Source organism: Pempheris klunzingeri, chromosome 11 (assembly GCF_042242105.1).
Source record: "Pempheris klunzingeri isolate RE-2024b chromosome 11, fPemKlu1.hap1, whole genome shotgun sequence".
NCBI lineage: Eukaryota > Metazoa > Chordata > Actinopteri > Acropomatiformes > Pempheridae > Pempheris > Pempheris klunzingeri.
The window spans coordinates 15564627-15582325 of record NC_092022.1 but is presented as its reverse complement, the minus strand read 5'-3'; the positions used below and the strand labels follow the sequence as shown (position 1 = coordinate 15582325).

At 42.3% G+C, this 17699-nt stretch overlaps 1 protein-coding gene across 2 annotated transcripts in view; it reads right to left on the bottom strand.

Moving 5' to 3' along the window:
• Positions 1-7433: 7433 nt before the first annotated feature.
• LOC139209516 (metabotropic glutamate receptor 7-like) overlaps positions 7434-17699 on the bottom strand; it is a 67542-nt gene continuing 57276 nt past the window's right edge. The window contains exons 9-10 of one of the 2 annotated variants that reach the window (XM_070839254.1): positions 10545-10797; positions 7434-7483 (exon numbers count right to left, since the gene is read on the bottom strand). In XM_070839254.1, the coding sequence (XP_070695355.1) occupies positions 7434-7483; positions 10545-10797 (303 nt within the window). The remainder of the gene's footprint in view (positions 7484-10544; positions 10798-17699) is intronic. The other variant, XM_070839255.1, reaches the window with a different exon arrangement.

Sequence of the window (17699 nt, the reverse complement as noted above, 5' to 3'; positions counted from 1 at the left end):
AAGTTGGCTAAAAAGCTAGTTGTAATCATGAGTTGATTATTTAACCAAGTGCCGCCATTTGTCTTCGGGGAGGTCAACTTCAACGGTGAGTAACAACAGCACATTTTTAGATACAGGCTAAGAGACTAAACTAGGATTATGACTTTTCTGTTGTAGCTTTTATTCATTTACGCAAGAGGTTTAGTACCACTGTGTAGTTTCTGTTCTTTAAATTCTAAAATTCCACTTGCTCGTCAGTGTCCAGGTTTTTTTTTTCACAAACTCTAACCCTTAAAACAGAACTGTAAGGCCAAAATGCAGCCATAACCTCTAAACTGATCTCCGCAACGCTTTCACTTTTCAAAACCAAGCTCAAAACCCACCTGTTCAAACTTGCATATTCCCTATGACTCACTGCACTTTCTGATCATATCTATACCATCCATCGTCTGTTTTTAATGTATTTTCTGCCATTTTAATGTATTTTATTGTCTTTTACTGTAAGGCGACCTTGGGTGCCTTGAAAGGCGCCTATAAATAAAAAGTATTATTATTATTATTATTATTATTATTATAAACCTGAGCCTGACCCAGGATGCTGGCGGGCAGGTGGAGTTTTAGAGGTTGACATCTTGTGTGTACTGTTTGTACTGTTATTAATCAGGCTGTTTGGCTGTCTGGACAATGACCCATTCACATATGGAAAAAGGCTGATTTGGGTTACAGAAAGATTAAGGGAAATTAGGGTTAGGCCTGTAAACTAAATTTAGGTTTAGTAGCCAGGGAATTAATCTGATTCAATACATTGTCCCCCCAGGCGATAAAACAGCTGTATGTGTGCGTGTCTCTGTGGGTTCAGACTCTCTTGCAGCAGTGGAAATTATCATGATGAAGTCAAGTCCTCATCTAATCTCAGGCTGCATCTTGTCCTCCCACCAGCAATGCCTGCAGCGCCATCTTGTGAAAGAATGAGGTAAGTTCATTTGAATGCTTTGTGCTGCAGACACAATGATCTTGGCTGCCCTGAGCGCTGACCAGGAAGTCTATTCACAAGCAGCTTTTGTCATCTGTCAGTACTGGTTGTGCAGATCTTATATTCCGACAGAGAGGGAGGGTGAGAATACGAGGCTCTGAGAGTGGAGGGAACGGAGAGAAAGACAGAGATCTCTGCAGCATCAGTAGATGGCAGTAGTATCACACCGTGGCAAAGGTACTGATAAATAACTTTTGCATGAGATCATAATATCTTTTCATGACAAATAACAATCAGCCTGAAGCTGTGGTAAACAAAATACAAAACTGCAATTATCATTTATCAGATACTGCATGTATAAGCAACAAGAGCCTATTATAAGATATCTGAGTTTGTTTAAATTCATTACCTATCAGGCGGGTTGCCTGTAATTCCACGTGTGAATCAGTGAGTGTATCACTGATGTTTGCTATTTATTTAACAGTGCATCAGCAAAGCAGCAAACCTCATTTAATTCCCTTTGATAATAAAATGTGTCGGCTCTCTCTTAAGTCACACTCATAATTAGAAAGTGAGATAAGTTATAACAACTGTGAGACTCTATAATTCAGTGACAGATTTAGAAAGTGTGGACTAATTGCATTTTGCTTCTTATCTCATAAATTGGATCCATTCCAGAGTTGGGATGGAAATCCCCGTCTTCAGTCATGGAAGGAGCCCGTATGCGTGGATGCTGTGGATTTTCAGAGGCATGACAAAGCTAAGAAGTTGGAAAGGGTTTCATAACCAACGAGGGGAGGAAACATGACAGATGCTGCCTTGTGCTGGCTGCTTGCACCGGAGTTAATGGTGTGAGGAGCATTTTAAACTGAGGCTTGCTGCAGGGGCTGAGGGCAACAACAGACACATGACATACGAGAGGTTATTAGAAACATTTACATGACTGCATGCGAGATACAGCATCACAGAGGTCAGGTTAAACCCCCCCCCTCCTGTGCTGTAATGTCATGTAGAACCAACCTCCGCCTGACTTGCCAAGATCACAGCTGATTCAACACGTTGTTTATACTCTACATTTTATACACAGCCACAGCAGGATCACCGCTTCTTTATGTGCCACACAGCATATTCATTTCAGTGGTGTGCGTTTAGCTTGAAAGTCTTTGCCCTCTGATATTATATGCAGTCCAGACAACACACAGCGTCTCAAAATAAAACATGAGGGTTGCTCAGTATGTGGTGGCTGTAGACCATTTCTACCTTTTACAGGCATTGTGTGATCTGCCTGTCTCATGTTAGCACAGGATGTTTGTGCAGAGCTTTGGTCTCTGCATCGCTCATGCTCCCCACTGGCCTGATGACCAGATGGGTCAGTGACTGTGTAGTCCGGGCTTGGCGGGCCCCTTCTGTTCTCTGCGAGGGTCCACTCATGGGATCGAAACCCCAGAGACCTGAATTATAGAAGCTGGATCACAAGGTAGATGGACTGCAAGCTGAGCTGAGACATTCACGCCCATGTGCATTCAGTGCACACACACAAAGTCCACACAGGTACATTGAGGATTATACATGAGTGTATGTGCACGTATGCCGAGGCATGTCACATTTTGCTCTCTGCTGGAGAAGATAGATCTGTCAGATGACAGACTGTTTTACCGATTAATGGAGAAATTAACAAAAGAAAATGGGATTTTATTTAATAAGCCAGACGCAGACCTGGTCTTTTATCATTTCAGACAAGCTGTTCAGGAGGGTTACATTACTAAAGTGAGATTTTTCTTGCCATGTCATGTGGAAATTTAGTCAAGTCATCTTCAACTGTTATTGCAGTCCATTAACTCCATTGTGAAGATACATAATTGATGCAGCCTTTGGGTAGAGTTTAATCAAATGGAGAGTGCTCCACACTCCACTGCCGACTGAAAAATGAGACACACAATCTTCAGCAATGTAGTTTGCGTGGTTAGACTATAATTCACACTTTGAATTGATTTTTAATTTTTTGACTGTACACTTGCTGCACAATGCCCAAAGCAAAACTCGTAGCTTTTAAGCTTTTAAAGGTGGACTCTTGTGGAGCACTTATGATCCTGAATTGGAATCAGTTTTTTTAGAAGACTAAATAAAAACAGAACACCAGACAGCGGCGCATGCTAATCCACTCCCAAATAAGCAAACGAGTGTGGCATGTGATTCATGATCTGCACCTTTTGGGTTTTCCAATTTCATTCCATCTGTGTTTGATGTGGATTTCTATCACTCACTCTCAACTCTTTATTTCCATTTCATTATCGTGTTTCTCTTTAGGCATTTACTTTTCTTTGAAACAACAGTGATCTGTGTGGGATGAGGAAATGCATTGTTTATTCCGCGCTCCTTGAAATCGAGGGCTTAGCTTTCGAGTTAGATTTCACAGCCAGGCGGCACTTATCTCCGTCAACTCCTGTTTAAGCCACAGAAGATCTGCCTTGGTTTAAATGCTATTGGCTTTTGTTTGTGCCATGAACCCGAGGTGTAATTCAGTGTTAAAGATGTACGACTTTATTTTATACAAGCCTCTAAAAGTGAGTTGCATCTTTCATGCAGCCAACATATTTCTGAGATGTATGCCAGCACTCTGTGCTTCTTTTCTCCATGAATGCATTTTTCTGACAGGGGAAATTGGGGGAAAGCAGCAGATTAGTGCACCTACTCAGCTGCGAATTCTGAAGAGAATTCGTCTCACTCAGCCATCTTAATAACACAGCAGTCAATTAAATCCATGAAGTCAGATATGTAATTTTCAAATAATCATTAACTGGGGGAAAGATGGAATTAGAAGTTTGGATATCGAAGAGATGGGAGGAGAAGATCGAGAGGGAGACGGTGAGAGAGGCACAACAGTCATTACAGCAGAGGCAACACGTACTAAATCCCCCAGCCAGAGATGAGTGAAGATAAAGGAGGTGACTTAGCTAATTGTGTACTGTCAGAATCCATATCTCTAACGACTGTCAAATGAGCAAATTTCAAATGTATTCTCTCCGCCCACCCAACTCCCCCCAGGAGTAAAAGTGGTGAGAGAGAGGAATAAATACCAGGAGACACTAATGTGATGAGAGTGATGCCTGGTCTCTTCCGCTGATTAAAAATGCAATAACTCTGTGAGAAACACACACATGCACACGCACACTGTGCAGCCCAGGCGAGGCAAGGCGAGGCGAGGCGAGGCGTAGCTGTGTAGACCCACAGATAAGAAATCGCGCCCAGTGACCCCAAACTAATTTATTCACTTAGAAAAAGAGGCACTGTATCTTTTTCTTGGATTGCTTGTAGGAAAACAAACACAGCATTTCAGCTGCAGAGCCTGTTGTTAAAATTTACTCATGATCTTCCTTCAGATGATAATTAGTGCCTAGGAGAAGATGTGCATGGTATGATTCATGCCTAACCAATGGCTAGCTTAGTGTACCATTAATTATAAAATCTTAGTGTCCCTGCGTGCTGGTAACAGTAACCCGCAGCACAGACACAGAGGAAGAAATGAGGTGCTGGTAAACACAAAGCATCATAAGAGCTTTTGAGTGCAAGTTGCAGCAGGGGGAAAAACATGAACAGTGAAGAGTGTCTTAATCCACCCCATGTTATATCAGGCCTCAGTTGGTTACTGACGGGAAGCAGATAAGGTTTCACTCTGGCTGGAGTTGGATAATTGGACATTTATGGAGAGATAGGAGAGCCCAGGGCCCAGGAGCCATGAAACAGAGCTAATCTAGACTCAACATCAGTAAATTGTCTGTGAAAGAGCGCATCAGGAGTTCTGACAAGATAAGGAAGGCTTTCTTCAAAGGCAGAGCTGGACCAAAGTGACATGAAAACTCAGATAGGAGAAAGCCCGGGCCTTTGGTGCTGGGACTTCCACACGCCACACGAGGCGCACACTGAATGTACACTTCACATAGCAGCAGAATCACCTCGTCATCCAAACTGGGTCACGCAGACCTGCACTTATTACACAGCGAGGACCGTTTTTGACGACGTAGTAACTAGACAGCGATTAAGAGTCGAAACTCGCAGCAAGTTGGCGCCGTGCACGTCTTTATAAGTCAATGAAATCTATTGTTCGACTTCAAATGTCCCACGCATAATAACCTGCGACTGAACAGTCCTTAGAGTTTGAAACATTTAAGTCCTCCTTCTGGAGTGTGCCTTGCTCTCAGTCCACCATGATTAGTTTCCTCCCTTTGATCTTCTCCCCACTTGATTCTCCCAGGAAACTGCTGCCTCCAGAACAGGTGCATACTGAGCAGGTGGGCTGTTACGTAGGAGCATCAAGAGTTTGGAGCTGGAGTAAAACACGGCTCACACTATTTTAGGAAGGTAAAAACCAGTCCTGACCATGCTATGTTTTGACTTTTGAATATTTTCTGTCTCTTAAAGTTTCTGCTTTATATCAAGATCCAAAATGCTATTTGCTCGAGCTGTTGATTATTCCTCTTCTTTTTGCTGAGATGCAAATCTAAACTCTGTTCAGCCCCTACTGATTACTTGCGCACAGACACTGACACAGGCAATTAATTTGGTGGGGGAGAGGCTAGTCTTAATTGGGCATAAGTGGGATTTTTCTTGGCTGTGTGCAACAGAAAATGACAGACTGTGCGTATGAGAAGTAAAGACCATCTGGTCCCACAGGAGCTGAGAGAGATGCCAGACAAATGGAAAGAGAAACAACAGAAACCTGTGTGGGTAAAGATCTCATCCTCCGTCTTCCCCCTCTCTCTCTCTCTCTCTCTCCCCCTCTCACGCACACCTACAAACTTATACACAAGACCAAAAAAAAAAAAGAGGAATCAGCATCCCTTGGTCATATATCATTTGACCATGTAACAGCCTAGAGGGAGATGCTTACCCGGTGAGGAAACAGAAGTCGCTCATGTGTGGCCTATTCATGTTTTTATATAAAAATCAATATTGAAAATGGTAACATTATGCTTGCAGGCAGGCACAGGAATAAAGAGTGGTTAGATCGTAAAAGGCTCGGCCATCAGCAGGACAAATTGATCTGACACGATATCTTATTCATGTGGGGTATCGGTGGTGAGACCGGGAAGGAGCAACAGCGGGAGAGAGACAACGGGATGAGACAGGCGGAGCAAAGGGCGAGTAAAGGAGTCAGCTAGTGGACATCCTCCGCTCTCGCTGGGTCTCATCCCCTCTGCATGACAGCACTGCTCAGTGAGCTCGCTAATGTGCCCTGTCGCAGGGTGAGACCGTAAATGAGCACATAACATTTCCATCAGTTTACAGAAACATAAAAACAACACAGTCATTAATGGTACTTATTCATACATCCGTTTGAATACACTCTACTCTCTCTCCTGCTACGAAACACACACACACGCACGCACGCACGCGCGCAGACACACAAATAATATGATATGCTGCCTGGTTTCATTGTATAAAAGATAACAAAATGATTTATTACATGTTCATAGTTTGACAGACATCACAACATACTTGCATGATTGCTCTGATATTAATGCGTCCCACATCATAATTAGGCATAATATACCCAATACGAAACTATATAAAACAAACATGCTTGCAGATACACGGGGGGGGGGGGGGGGGGGGGTCACTTCAACAACAGATTAAAGCCATATTCTGTCATTTAATGAAGAAAACAAACCGCAGAAGGATGCTGAAGCTCATTATCATTTTCAGAATTTATTTCTTTTTCTTTTTTTTTGTTTGTTTACATCAAATAGAACAGACATACATTGGCACATGCAAAGTGAACACTTTGTGGTGCTTTTCATTACCATCCAAATCCAATTGAACAAAGACTGGATATCTATTTTTGTACTCCAAACATGAAAATACTCTCAAATATTTACAAAAAATATATATACTTACAATGCCCATCACTCTAACATAACAATCAACTGGGACTGTTTTGAGTTGATTTCGGTAAAACAAAATACTGTGTGTGGCAGAGCTTGCTGTTCAAGGTAAATCAAATCAACTGCAAGAAAAAGAGGCACAGAAGAAAATCACTTATAAACAATACAAAACAGAAATCAGATAATGGAAACCCCAAGAGAATATGGCTTTAATGACATTTCAAAAGAAAATATCTTGAAAGCAGATCCACTGTCCTTTTTTGCGGTCGTCCTCGTTCACAGTGACCCCTTTTAGCAGGCAAGTTGTTCTCTGTCAGAGAGAAGGGGGCCACAACACAAGTTTAAAACCTACAGTTTGGTTCGAGAGGCTGACCCAGCCTCGCTGGCCTACAGCTGTGCTAGTCTCTGTCAGGACTCATGTATCATGTCTGGATGAAGGTTGGACGCTATCCACAGTCCTGGAGTGCATAGGTACTGCAGGTGGTGCTGGGATGCCTCCGCTCGCTCTCCTGTCTCTGTCTGTCATTCTCTGTTCCTCTAGTGCTCCCCTCCCTTTTCAATCACAGATAAAGGACAAACAGCATTCATTTTCAAGCAGATCAGATCCTGAGGTTGTTGTAACTCACATATGTTTTCTTGGTTGCTTGACCTGAAAACAGAGTACAAAAAAAAGAGGTTCAGATTTACTTGAGCATTGCTAAAAAGGAGAAAGGGAAAGAATGCATCTTGCAGAGGCAAACAAACATCATCTGCTTTTGTAAACTCTTCCTACTGCGCTATGCATTCTTATCACCAGCTGTGTGCAATCAGTAGCAATATTTTCTGGCCTTGTGTATCATTTCATCTCACAATGCCCCCGTGTAAAGCCTTAGTTTCTATTTTCAGATGTTAACTCGGATAAAAAACACAAACACCACACAAGTGAGCACCGAACAAATGCTAGGGCATGCAATGTGATCCCAGTCTGGATTACCATGGAAACATATCAGAATGTGGCTGAGTGCCTTGGTGCTGTGTGTGCATTTGCACGTCCTCCTGTATATCTATCGTTATGAGAACCAATTTGAGTTTCAGACCATCAGTGTGAAGGCTCTTTTTATGAACTGGGATCATTCTGGCTTGTCATGACTTCTGTAAAAAAGGCTGTTTTAGGGTAGGATTTATGTCAGGAGTTAAAGTTTGGATTAAGCTGATTGAGTGTAGAGCAGGTGTTGATTTTGTGGTGGGTAAGATTGGGGTGAGGAAATGTGAATGTGGACAGTGGACCAACATCAGGTGCGAGGATGTGTGCACTTGCAGGTGCAGTGTCCTTTCTGTACGGCGGAGAAGGTTGATGTACATTTTCTTTATCACACACATTGCAATAAAATCTCATTCTACTGCTTTAATGTTGCTATGGCGACAAACTCCCATGGGCTATGCAATTAAAGTCGCACCATTTCCTTACAGCTGCATTCTGTAGTCTTGGCCAGCAAGTACGATGAATAAAACATTAGTAAATGTACAACAGATTCTTCTTGTTAACCATAAACAGTTCCTCAAGAAGATCAGTCTTTTTTTGAGCAAGGCGCTGCGTTCGTGTGTGTGTGTGTGTGTGTTTACTTGTCTGGGATTGAGACATCTACCTACGCTATTATCTACATTTTTAATATTGATAGCTGAATATTCATCTCATTCCATCAGTTCTCTTATGTTTCTTTCTGTGGTTTTTGTTGGGATGTTTTCTTCCCACAGAGTTTATTGTTCATGAAATGAAATTGATCTGAAAAGCATTAAGTCGTCCACACATGGCTGCCTGTTCTGGTTGATCTGTATCGGAAAACACGGTACAGGACAGTGAAGCATTTCGACATCTCTGATTTGCAGGGTAAATCTTCCTGTCTTATAGAAGTGTAATCATGAAGATATTACACCGTATCAATACCGATGTAAATCTGCAGAACTGCTAATGCTCCTAATCCCATAAATCACTCGGACTCATCTCGTATGAGACTGATGGGCCCTGAAAGGGAGGTATTTGGCGCACTGATGGTTACAGGAATTGACGGACAGTCTCCGGGGATGGTCGAGGCACAGTTCAGGTTTCGGGGCAGTCATGCACATAAATTCGCCATTAATAAATGTCACTTCTCCTGACGCCAAAAAAGAAGGGCAAGAGGAGGAGAGAGCACGTGGTGAGGGGGGGGGGACGAGGCGAGAAGACATTCATGTAGGAGAGACAGAAGGTGAGAGACACACAGAGCAGATGACACGGTGCACTTTTGGGAGGGCCTCCCAGAGACCACGTGCACTGCTTGGGGACTTTAGATGTGCTACTGCGACAGATGTTAAGGTTTTCACCCTCAATGCAAAGTATTTGCTCATTGAGCCACATGTGTGAGTGGCAGGGATATGTTCCCCATCCCCTGATACACTCGCATCAGCTCCCTGAATGTGTGAGTTACGCACATATTCAGTCACACACAGTGAAAACCGCACGCACAGATGCACACTAACATTTGTACACACACACACGCGCGCGCTTATTCGGCTCATGACAGATGAGTGTGACAACTGTTGGGTGTTTGGAGAAATTCCCAGGAAAAACTGTCATCTCATAGGCGTAATTCAGAAAGGGGGGGGTGGGCTGGCGCACCTGTAGGTGCCGTGATCGCTCTGCGTGATTAGAAGCAATGCGGGAGAGGAGGCCTTTGGAGCCTGTGATGTGTGATTTGCATGGACTGTCAATCATCTCGGTCTTCATCCTGACAACTAGAGAGGAGCAAAGAGCTTCCATGGCAACACTGGTCTAAAATCCAGCTTTTGCAGTTTTCTTTTCTAACACCCTTTCAAGTGTTGGTGTTTCTCACCCAAAACAACCGCTATATCACCTAACTACGAGAGTATGTGGGCTTCCCCACTCACACACTAATACCCAGTATTATCTTTGCTAACAGGATCATGCTTACTGTTTCAGATGAAGGGTGGTATGAGTAACACACAGCTACAGAGACAGATTATCTCTTTCCATTCCCGGCGACAAAGCCCTGCTTCTTCAAATCTCTTCACAGAGCAAGTCCCCCATCTTCTGTCTTGCTCACAGCTGTGCACTCGGGCTAAAGGTCTAAGCATTTATCCAGAAACGAGATAACTGGGTTCATTCTGTAGGACATTATACATACTCTTTACCCAAGTGGCCATCCAATTAAACTGCCAGAATGGGACTTTCTAGTGCATGAAAGGAAATACGAGAAAGATATGAGAAAGGACAGAAAGACATCTCACTCTTCTTAGGAAAAGAAGATTTAAAACCTACTGCAACCTCCAGAGCACAGATATATATCTAAATCTCAACTCCTGCGTCTTTGTGGTCTGTATAACATCCTGACCTCTATATTAACTTTATCAACTCATTGTAGACAAAATGGACAGTCACAGGGCCCGCTGCAACTCCAAAACAGGTTATATGGAATTAAAGTGTGCTATGCTTGCTTTAATAGATTTTCATTATGGCCATTTTGACAAATTCTGGTGCATAACTAGGCTTGATCATTGCACAATGCACAGTGACAAATATAGGCTATGTGTGACTAAACATAGAAAGCATGTACGTTGTGTTTTACAAATGACTTACTGTGGTAGATTCCATACTCAGCCTAATGTAAAGCTTTGTTCATTGTGCATATGTGTGTGGCTCTGAGGCTTTGTGCATCTCTTGCTGGGCTACTTACTCATGGGGTCAGCAGCAGGGTTCTCGCACAGCTCCGTCTTAGCCTCTCCGTTGGGCCTCTCGTTGGGCTTCTGGGACAGACGTGATGACATTGTGGCAGCTGTGACCACAGCCTTGAAGCTACGCTTCCTCTTCTGTACGTTCAGCTCAGGATGGAAGATAATGATGTACACCTTGGGCATGTAGAGCATGCCCAGTGCTACAGAGGCACTGAGGTTCATGGAGATGGTCAGGGTGGTTGTCTGAATATACAGCTGGAAGGAAGCACAGACAGGTAAAAAGAGGATTTTAATGTAGACTGGAATAGCATCAAACATCATGTAAATGGACAAGTCCCATCTGTGAGGTATGAACTTTGATTTGGCAGCTCTATGAGGCAGACAAATAAGTCAGAAGTAGCATTTAAACTCTTATCAAGAAAAATGAGAGACAAGAGAGCTATGACAACTAAACATCTGTGGCCAATTACTGAAAAGTCACACAGTTGAGCACAGTGATGACTCAAAATCAAACAATAACCATCACACGATAACAAAATATGAGATTCCAGTGAAAAAAGTCCATTGGTGGTTGTCCTTTTTCTAATCCTGGCGGGTAGAGAAACCTCCTGTCAAAAGGACTGTTTGAGGATATGTTTGCTTCATATACTACCATAATACAAAACCTCCTGATAATAACAGATAATACTATTCAATGACAAACTTCTTTTTTTGTTGAGCTGACATTATTATCAGATACGTCTGGATATTTGCTATGTGTAGCCGTGGGGAGAGGAGCAGTCATGCGTACGATAACATAATCCAGCAGCATTTATTAAAGTCTGACCTGCAGCTACTGTACTCAGTCAAGTCAAAGACGGTTCAAGCGTATTAATGACAATAGAGGAAACATCACCATGACTTTATCGAAATGTCCTTAGATGGTCTCCTTTCTATCAGTCTGTAAGCCCGGACCCTTGATTAGATTGATAGACTAGACTCTCAGCCGAGGATCTGTCCGTGACATGTTACAGTCACCTTTCCTTTCCCTTCATGTCCGATGTTTTATCTCACCACTCAAGCATTCATCAGACCAATCTGCAGCCTCTGAGCTACTTCTTCCTTCACTAACAATTCAAGTAGCCGGGCGCATTTTAATGTCACTTCCTCCTAGAGTAAAATAAAAGATTAAGCATGGACTCAGAACACTGCATCTGAGGTATACAGAAGGTCTACATTTGTTTTCCTGCAGCTGTGCACGTAGTCAAGTGCAGTCTGAGAAAGGCTCTCACTGTTTTAAGTGGAAAAGTCATTCACGCGATTGCCATTCATGTGAGCCCTGCACAGGTACGTTCTCTTAAATGTTTCCTCCCCAACATTCCTTTTTCAGAGGTTACGTAACACCTTTCACATCGTCAAGCTCGAATTGTAAGCTTACATAACCGATATCACACTACGATTTAGGTTAATACAAATTTCAAATGGTGACTTTGTTAAAAGGTAGCGATTTCACTAAGAGGTAGAGAAGTCAGAAATTCAGCAGACACGCGAGAGCCTCTTGTTCCATACAAGGGTCTTGGATGAGAAGGAATCACTTCAACAGGGGACATTGTTTCAAGAGCAGATCACCACAGCCTCCTCACTAATCTACTGCACTTGAAAGCATCAGCTGTCACTTATATGCTGCCTTCCAGTCAGCCACTGGTGATGTGGATGGAGGAGAGAATACAATTGTAAACACATTAGCCACCACAGTGTATCTGCAGAGCAGCAAAACGCTTACTGATTCAGTGAGAGGAAGAAATGTCACCATTTGCATACAGTTTTCTTGGTAAATAACACGAGTAATGGTAATTTTTTTCATACAAGAGAGACTAATTTACATGCCAGTCATGCCTTTGTCTCCCAATCATTCAGACGCCTGATATCATCAACATACCAATACACTCAACTGCGTCTTTCTCTCTCCATCCCCTCCTGTTTCTCTGTGGAGCAGCATCAGAGGCAGTGATCTGGCTGGCGCACCATGCATTAATAACTGTATGAATATCACAATGCTCTCAGTGCACTCTGTTCTGTGTCACTCTAAGCTCGGGGAAAGCGGAAATGTCGTGCTTTCTTTCGTGTCTGAGCTGTGAATTTGCAGCATTTATGACCAGATATTGGGGTCACTTATCAAAGCATCGTGAGGAGTACATATATAATCACCATTGAATCTCAGCCCTGTGCTGTGTTTTCATGTTTGGTAGCTGGTAACCTGTCTGGTATCCATAGCAACACTACAGAGTTTGGTCGAGCAACTAAACACGGCTGAAATAAGCTTTTAATGAGAGTCTGATACCTTAGACGCCGCAATGCTGACCCTATCAGAGCTGATTTATTGACCATGCAGGAGAGTTGATTCGAGAGCAGGCACACAATAAGCATTAGGTGCTTTCAGTCCAAGGTGCTTACTCATACTCAGGACACACAAGCAAAATCTCACACACACCCAAAAAAAGAAAAAAAACCCATGCAGATATGTCGGCTTTCACTCCCTCTAATTCAGCTACACATGCGCACAAACACACGCATATACACACCGAACCAAATCCTTTTTCTTAGCGCCTCTAATCACAGAGAGCTTGACCCAAATTCGTAGCCCCTCTCACCCACCACTCGAATGTTTAGCTTGTCACAGAACATTCATAATTAATTCCTGTTGCTTTAACATAAATAAATACATGAAGTCATTTTCACAACTGCTTGGCAACTCTCTATTTATAGCCGCAGTAATGATTTATTAACGTCCTCATCAGGAATCAAACGGTTGCTTTTGAATTTTACATCTCATTGACAAGCCAAATACTACCATCTAGCCACAACAAACGACATGTCCTCCATTTAGACAAAAAGCTGTAGAGTGTAATTCTCATAATTATACCCACCAGGGATATACTTACTGCAAAGGCAATTTCGTAGGGTATGGCTGAGCACTATAAATGAACACAGTGATAAGGACTTGATTCAGTCAGTGACAATTGGGATGCTCCCTGGCCCGTTAGAGAATGCCTTCAATAATGGATCCAGGGGATTTGCAGTCTCCTCTCAACTACCTGGATGTCTCTTGTTGTTTTGGGTGGCCTACTTTCTCGCCCGGCTCATGTCATGAATAACTCTGTCTGGCTTTGAGCTGCAAAGACCTATTCCATATTGGAGACACCGCTCTCTATGTGGATGGTCTTCCCCTCATTTTGACTCTGTGCAGGAGGTCCCCATCTCTGGGCTTCGAGATTGGTCGATAAAGATGTTATAACACATATAACCAGCTCTGCATGTGTTAGAGCAGGTCATTAAAGAAGTATTTCACCAGTGCAGAGATAGTCTTTTCATAACACTGGGTGCACTAGAAAGGTGCAAATGTTATTGAAATTGGTGTTAGATGACCATTGAAAGCAGAGAAAAGGGCTGTGCTATTCCCTTTTGCTCAAAAGGTAGAAATCGTTCTATAACCAGAATGCAAAGCGTCGCTATCCTCAACAGTTCCGACTCTCTGCTGTGGCGTTCTCCTCCCACTCAACATGCCATAATTATTCAGTTAATTCCTGTTGCTTTAACATAAATAAATGAAAAAACTATTCTCGCTCACATAGGTAGCCCTAAATACCCGATTCAAGCGTTAAACCATTAAAATAGTTTTTTTATGGCATACAAAAACAGTACAGTCTGTCATTTGAACGACACCGGATGTTCACCGGGTGACGCAAAAGAGCGGGGAGCCCTGGGTGCAGGCAAAATGGAGCAAAGTTAAACATTGTGCATTTACATATATACTCCCCACACTGTAATGATACAAAGCTGGCTGAAAATTGGCAAATCATCTTTCTAGTAAACAATCTTAGGAAATCAATGTTGATGTTTTCTCGACATGATTTGTTGAAATGCATCCTTAACACTAGTCTGTACTGATGAGCCAAAAAGTCGAGGGATGTCACATTTTTGGTCCAATATTTAGTTCAAGGAGTAAAAGTGGATACATTTTTCTTATTTTTCTTTATACCTTATTTATGTCATTCAAATTATACCAGAGACACAATAATTCAGCGATTCATATTATTGCTGTATATTCCCTCTGTCTGGGTGACATTACAGAATTACATTTTCTCCCACTCATAGGGGACATATAGTTAAAGATTTCATGTTCTACATGGAGAGAGAGAGAGCTGCCAAACCCCGCAGAGGGTTTCCAGGGCTGATATAATTTCATGCAGTCAAATTAGCTGCTATTTCAATTTTTTAAATGTAATTTAATTTGCATTTATTTTTAAGCCAGGACAGGAAGCCAGACAGTCATTACTTAAAGACTAATATGTATAGTGTATTGGGAATTATCAGTATGCGATTTAGCTTTTTATTCATTTTGAAATCACATTTTTACCTTTGAAAGTGGATACCCATCTTCACAAAAAAGCTGTTGCTGTTATTTTCTGCATTTTGGTTTTCACACTTGTCTAATACTCATATCAACATCATTTCTACTTTGTGGCTCTGTAAAACAGCAATGTCACTGTCTCTGCTACTCGATAAATAAATACAGGCCGAGGTTGTGGTATCCTCTATTTCCATCTATTTAAATAAATAAATCTTTCCAACACACTTGATCAGTTTTACCTTTGTGCCTCCAATCTGCTTCTGATGCAATCTACAATTGGGTTCAAGGATAAACCAAATGATAGGCAGTGGAATTTCACATATTATATTATGTTTGAAAGACTCCACATCTCAGCAATAAATGTCAAGTCCAGCTCCTGTGAAGTGCAGTTGTTTGCAGAGACACAGGACCACTAGAAGTTGTAATTTTACCGACTGAAAGCTGGAATCAGGAGGTTTTTGCCAAGTATAGGTAGTCATTGCTAATGATACTTGGCAGAATGGCGTCTCTTTAAGGGGGCTTGTGAGTACAGGAGACAACTTACAAGCACCTAAGTGGTTTCCAGACATGCACTGAGGTATGTACGTTTTCATGACATGAAGTTCTCCTTTAAGCGTGACTAGATCTTGTGGGTGTTTTACTAGAACATTTCTGTGCCTCAGGGAAAGTGTTTCACCGTATCATCATCCTACTCTTTTAAACTGTAAGAAGCGCTCTCTGTTCTCTGGTCAAAGATGTAACAGAGTAAGAGAGTTCTCATGTTCAGTGACAGCGTCCCTTAAATCTATTTGCAAGTCTTTTATTCAAGAAGTAACATTTACAGTTTTTGTGACTTTGTTAACACTGTTTTGCACATTTCCATGCTGTCTGATTGTTCAAAAGTCTGCCTTAACTGTGACTCACAAGCTCAGAGTTTGTTTGAAAAGTCAGTTGATCTCCACGCCTGAGGACAGCTGAATTGGGATGCTGGTGACTCTCACAGTAATTAACTTGAGAGTGTTGAATAGTTGACTAAGTGCATGCAGGTGCACAGGAGGCAGGAGGATGCTCTGTGATCTTTTGTTACTGTTTTTGCATGGCTTCCCTCAACACAAGTTTGCATGGGCAAAACAGAGGGGGGGGGTGGGGGGGGCACAGGTGTGGAAAAGAAGGGTGTCTAAATGGTGTTGAGTTAAGGAAATTCCACTCGGTTGAGTCACAACTTCTGCCACATTACAGTATAACAAAACAACATGAGGTCAAACAGCTGTCTGATTTGTTTTGATTACCTCTGGCCGCTGACATAAAATCATTTCAGTGTTTTCATAAATTTGGGTCCAATGTAACCCATGGCCCGACAGACCAGGACCAGCAAAAGATTACGCAGGGCAAGGCAAGCCGACGTGACGCATGTTTTAGAGGATGCCATCACATTCGAGACATGTGACTGGCGAAATGCACCATGATTCACTGAAATAGATGTGAGGAAGGCGAAATGCACTATGGGATGCACTCTTAGCCCACCTTAACCTCTTACCAGTATTCGAAAAAGTCGGCTGACGGGGCTCTCTATTTTCACGGAAGTAACAATACTCCTGTGTGGAAAACTCAGACGGTCATATATTTTGATCCAGGGTTGTGATTTTTAAAGGGGCTGAGACAAAATATAATAAAATGATACTCTGAAATAACATAAATAACATTAAATAACATTTTGCACATTTGTGTAATATATCAACATGAATATCAATACCTAAAGGAAAAGGGCATTTCACTGTGCATATTATGTAAAATAAATCATCGCAATGGAAAAAAAGAGTTTTGGCTGCCAGGCCAGTGACAATATACAAGGGGCCAGTAAAACTCTGATCTACACGCCAAGTGGGCCAGTGGAGATAAAAATGTTCTGTTGAACCCTGTAAATCATTTGATATTGGACAACCTATGGTGAGAGAGGTTATTCAGATCTGTGTGGGTGTTTAGCCACATCTGCACTTTAAAATACAATTGGTCAAGCTGCTTATAAAGTGAGGATACAGTCAAATACATCACACTGGATCACATTTAGCCTCCAGCAGTTCAGTCGCATGCAGATCTACACACAAACACATGCACACAGAGGGACAGACTACTTTTGAATGTCCTTGGTAAAGTATTCATGAAGGGACCCTACGAGCAGGTAAATACAGTGCTAGCAGACACGGATGTTGTGAGGAATGTGTGTTCAAACTAAAAACTTAAGTATAAGTAGGTTGAAGTAATGGATAAGTTGGCTTCACCTTACTTACACTGCAGCTTTTGCAAAGGACGTTATAAAGACATGCAAAGGCACTTCTCACCAGCAGTGGCTAGGGAGTAATGCACGCATGAAGGCCATTACACTTGGATGATGTGGATGTGAGTGTGAGGCAGGAGCTGGTGTGAAGAAAGAGTTAACTGCATAAAGGGGAAAGATAAACACATTACTGCTTCGCTAGTCGCCGCGAGTAGCATAATGAACTCCTAATCGCTGCTGAGGGTGTAATTCATCTATGAAATCAGCAGCAAATTGAGATGAGGAAAATCAGTTTCTGATCCATCTCATGTGGTAGCTTAGCAGGAAGGATATTGAACGGTGTGCCTCTCAAAAGGTTAGGAGTAACACTTTCCTGTCAGCATCAATAATCTGTCAGTGGAAAACTTCCCCTCTTCTCCGGCTTGTACACACGGCCTGCAAGGCAGCACGCGCAGCTCATGAGTCCAGCAGATGAATGCATCTGTATTCTGCCCAGTGCTGGTCAGATAAGCA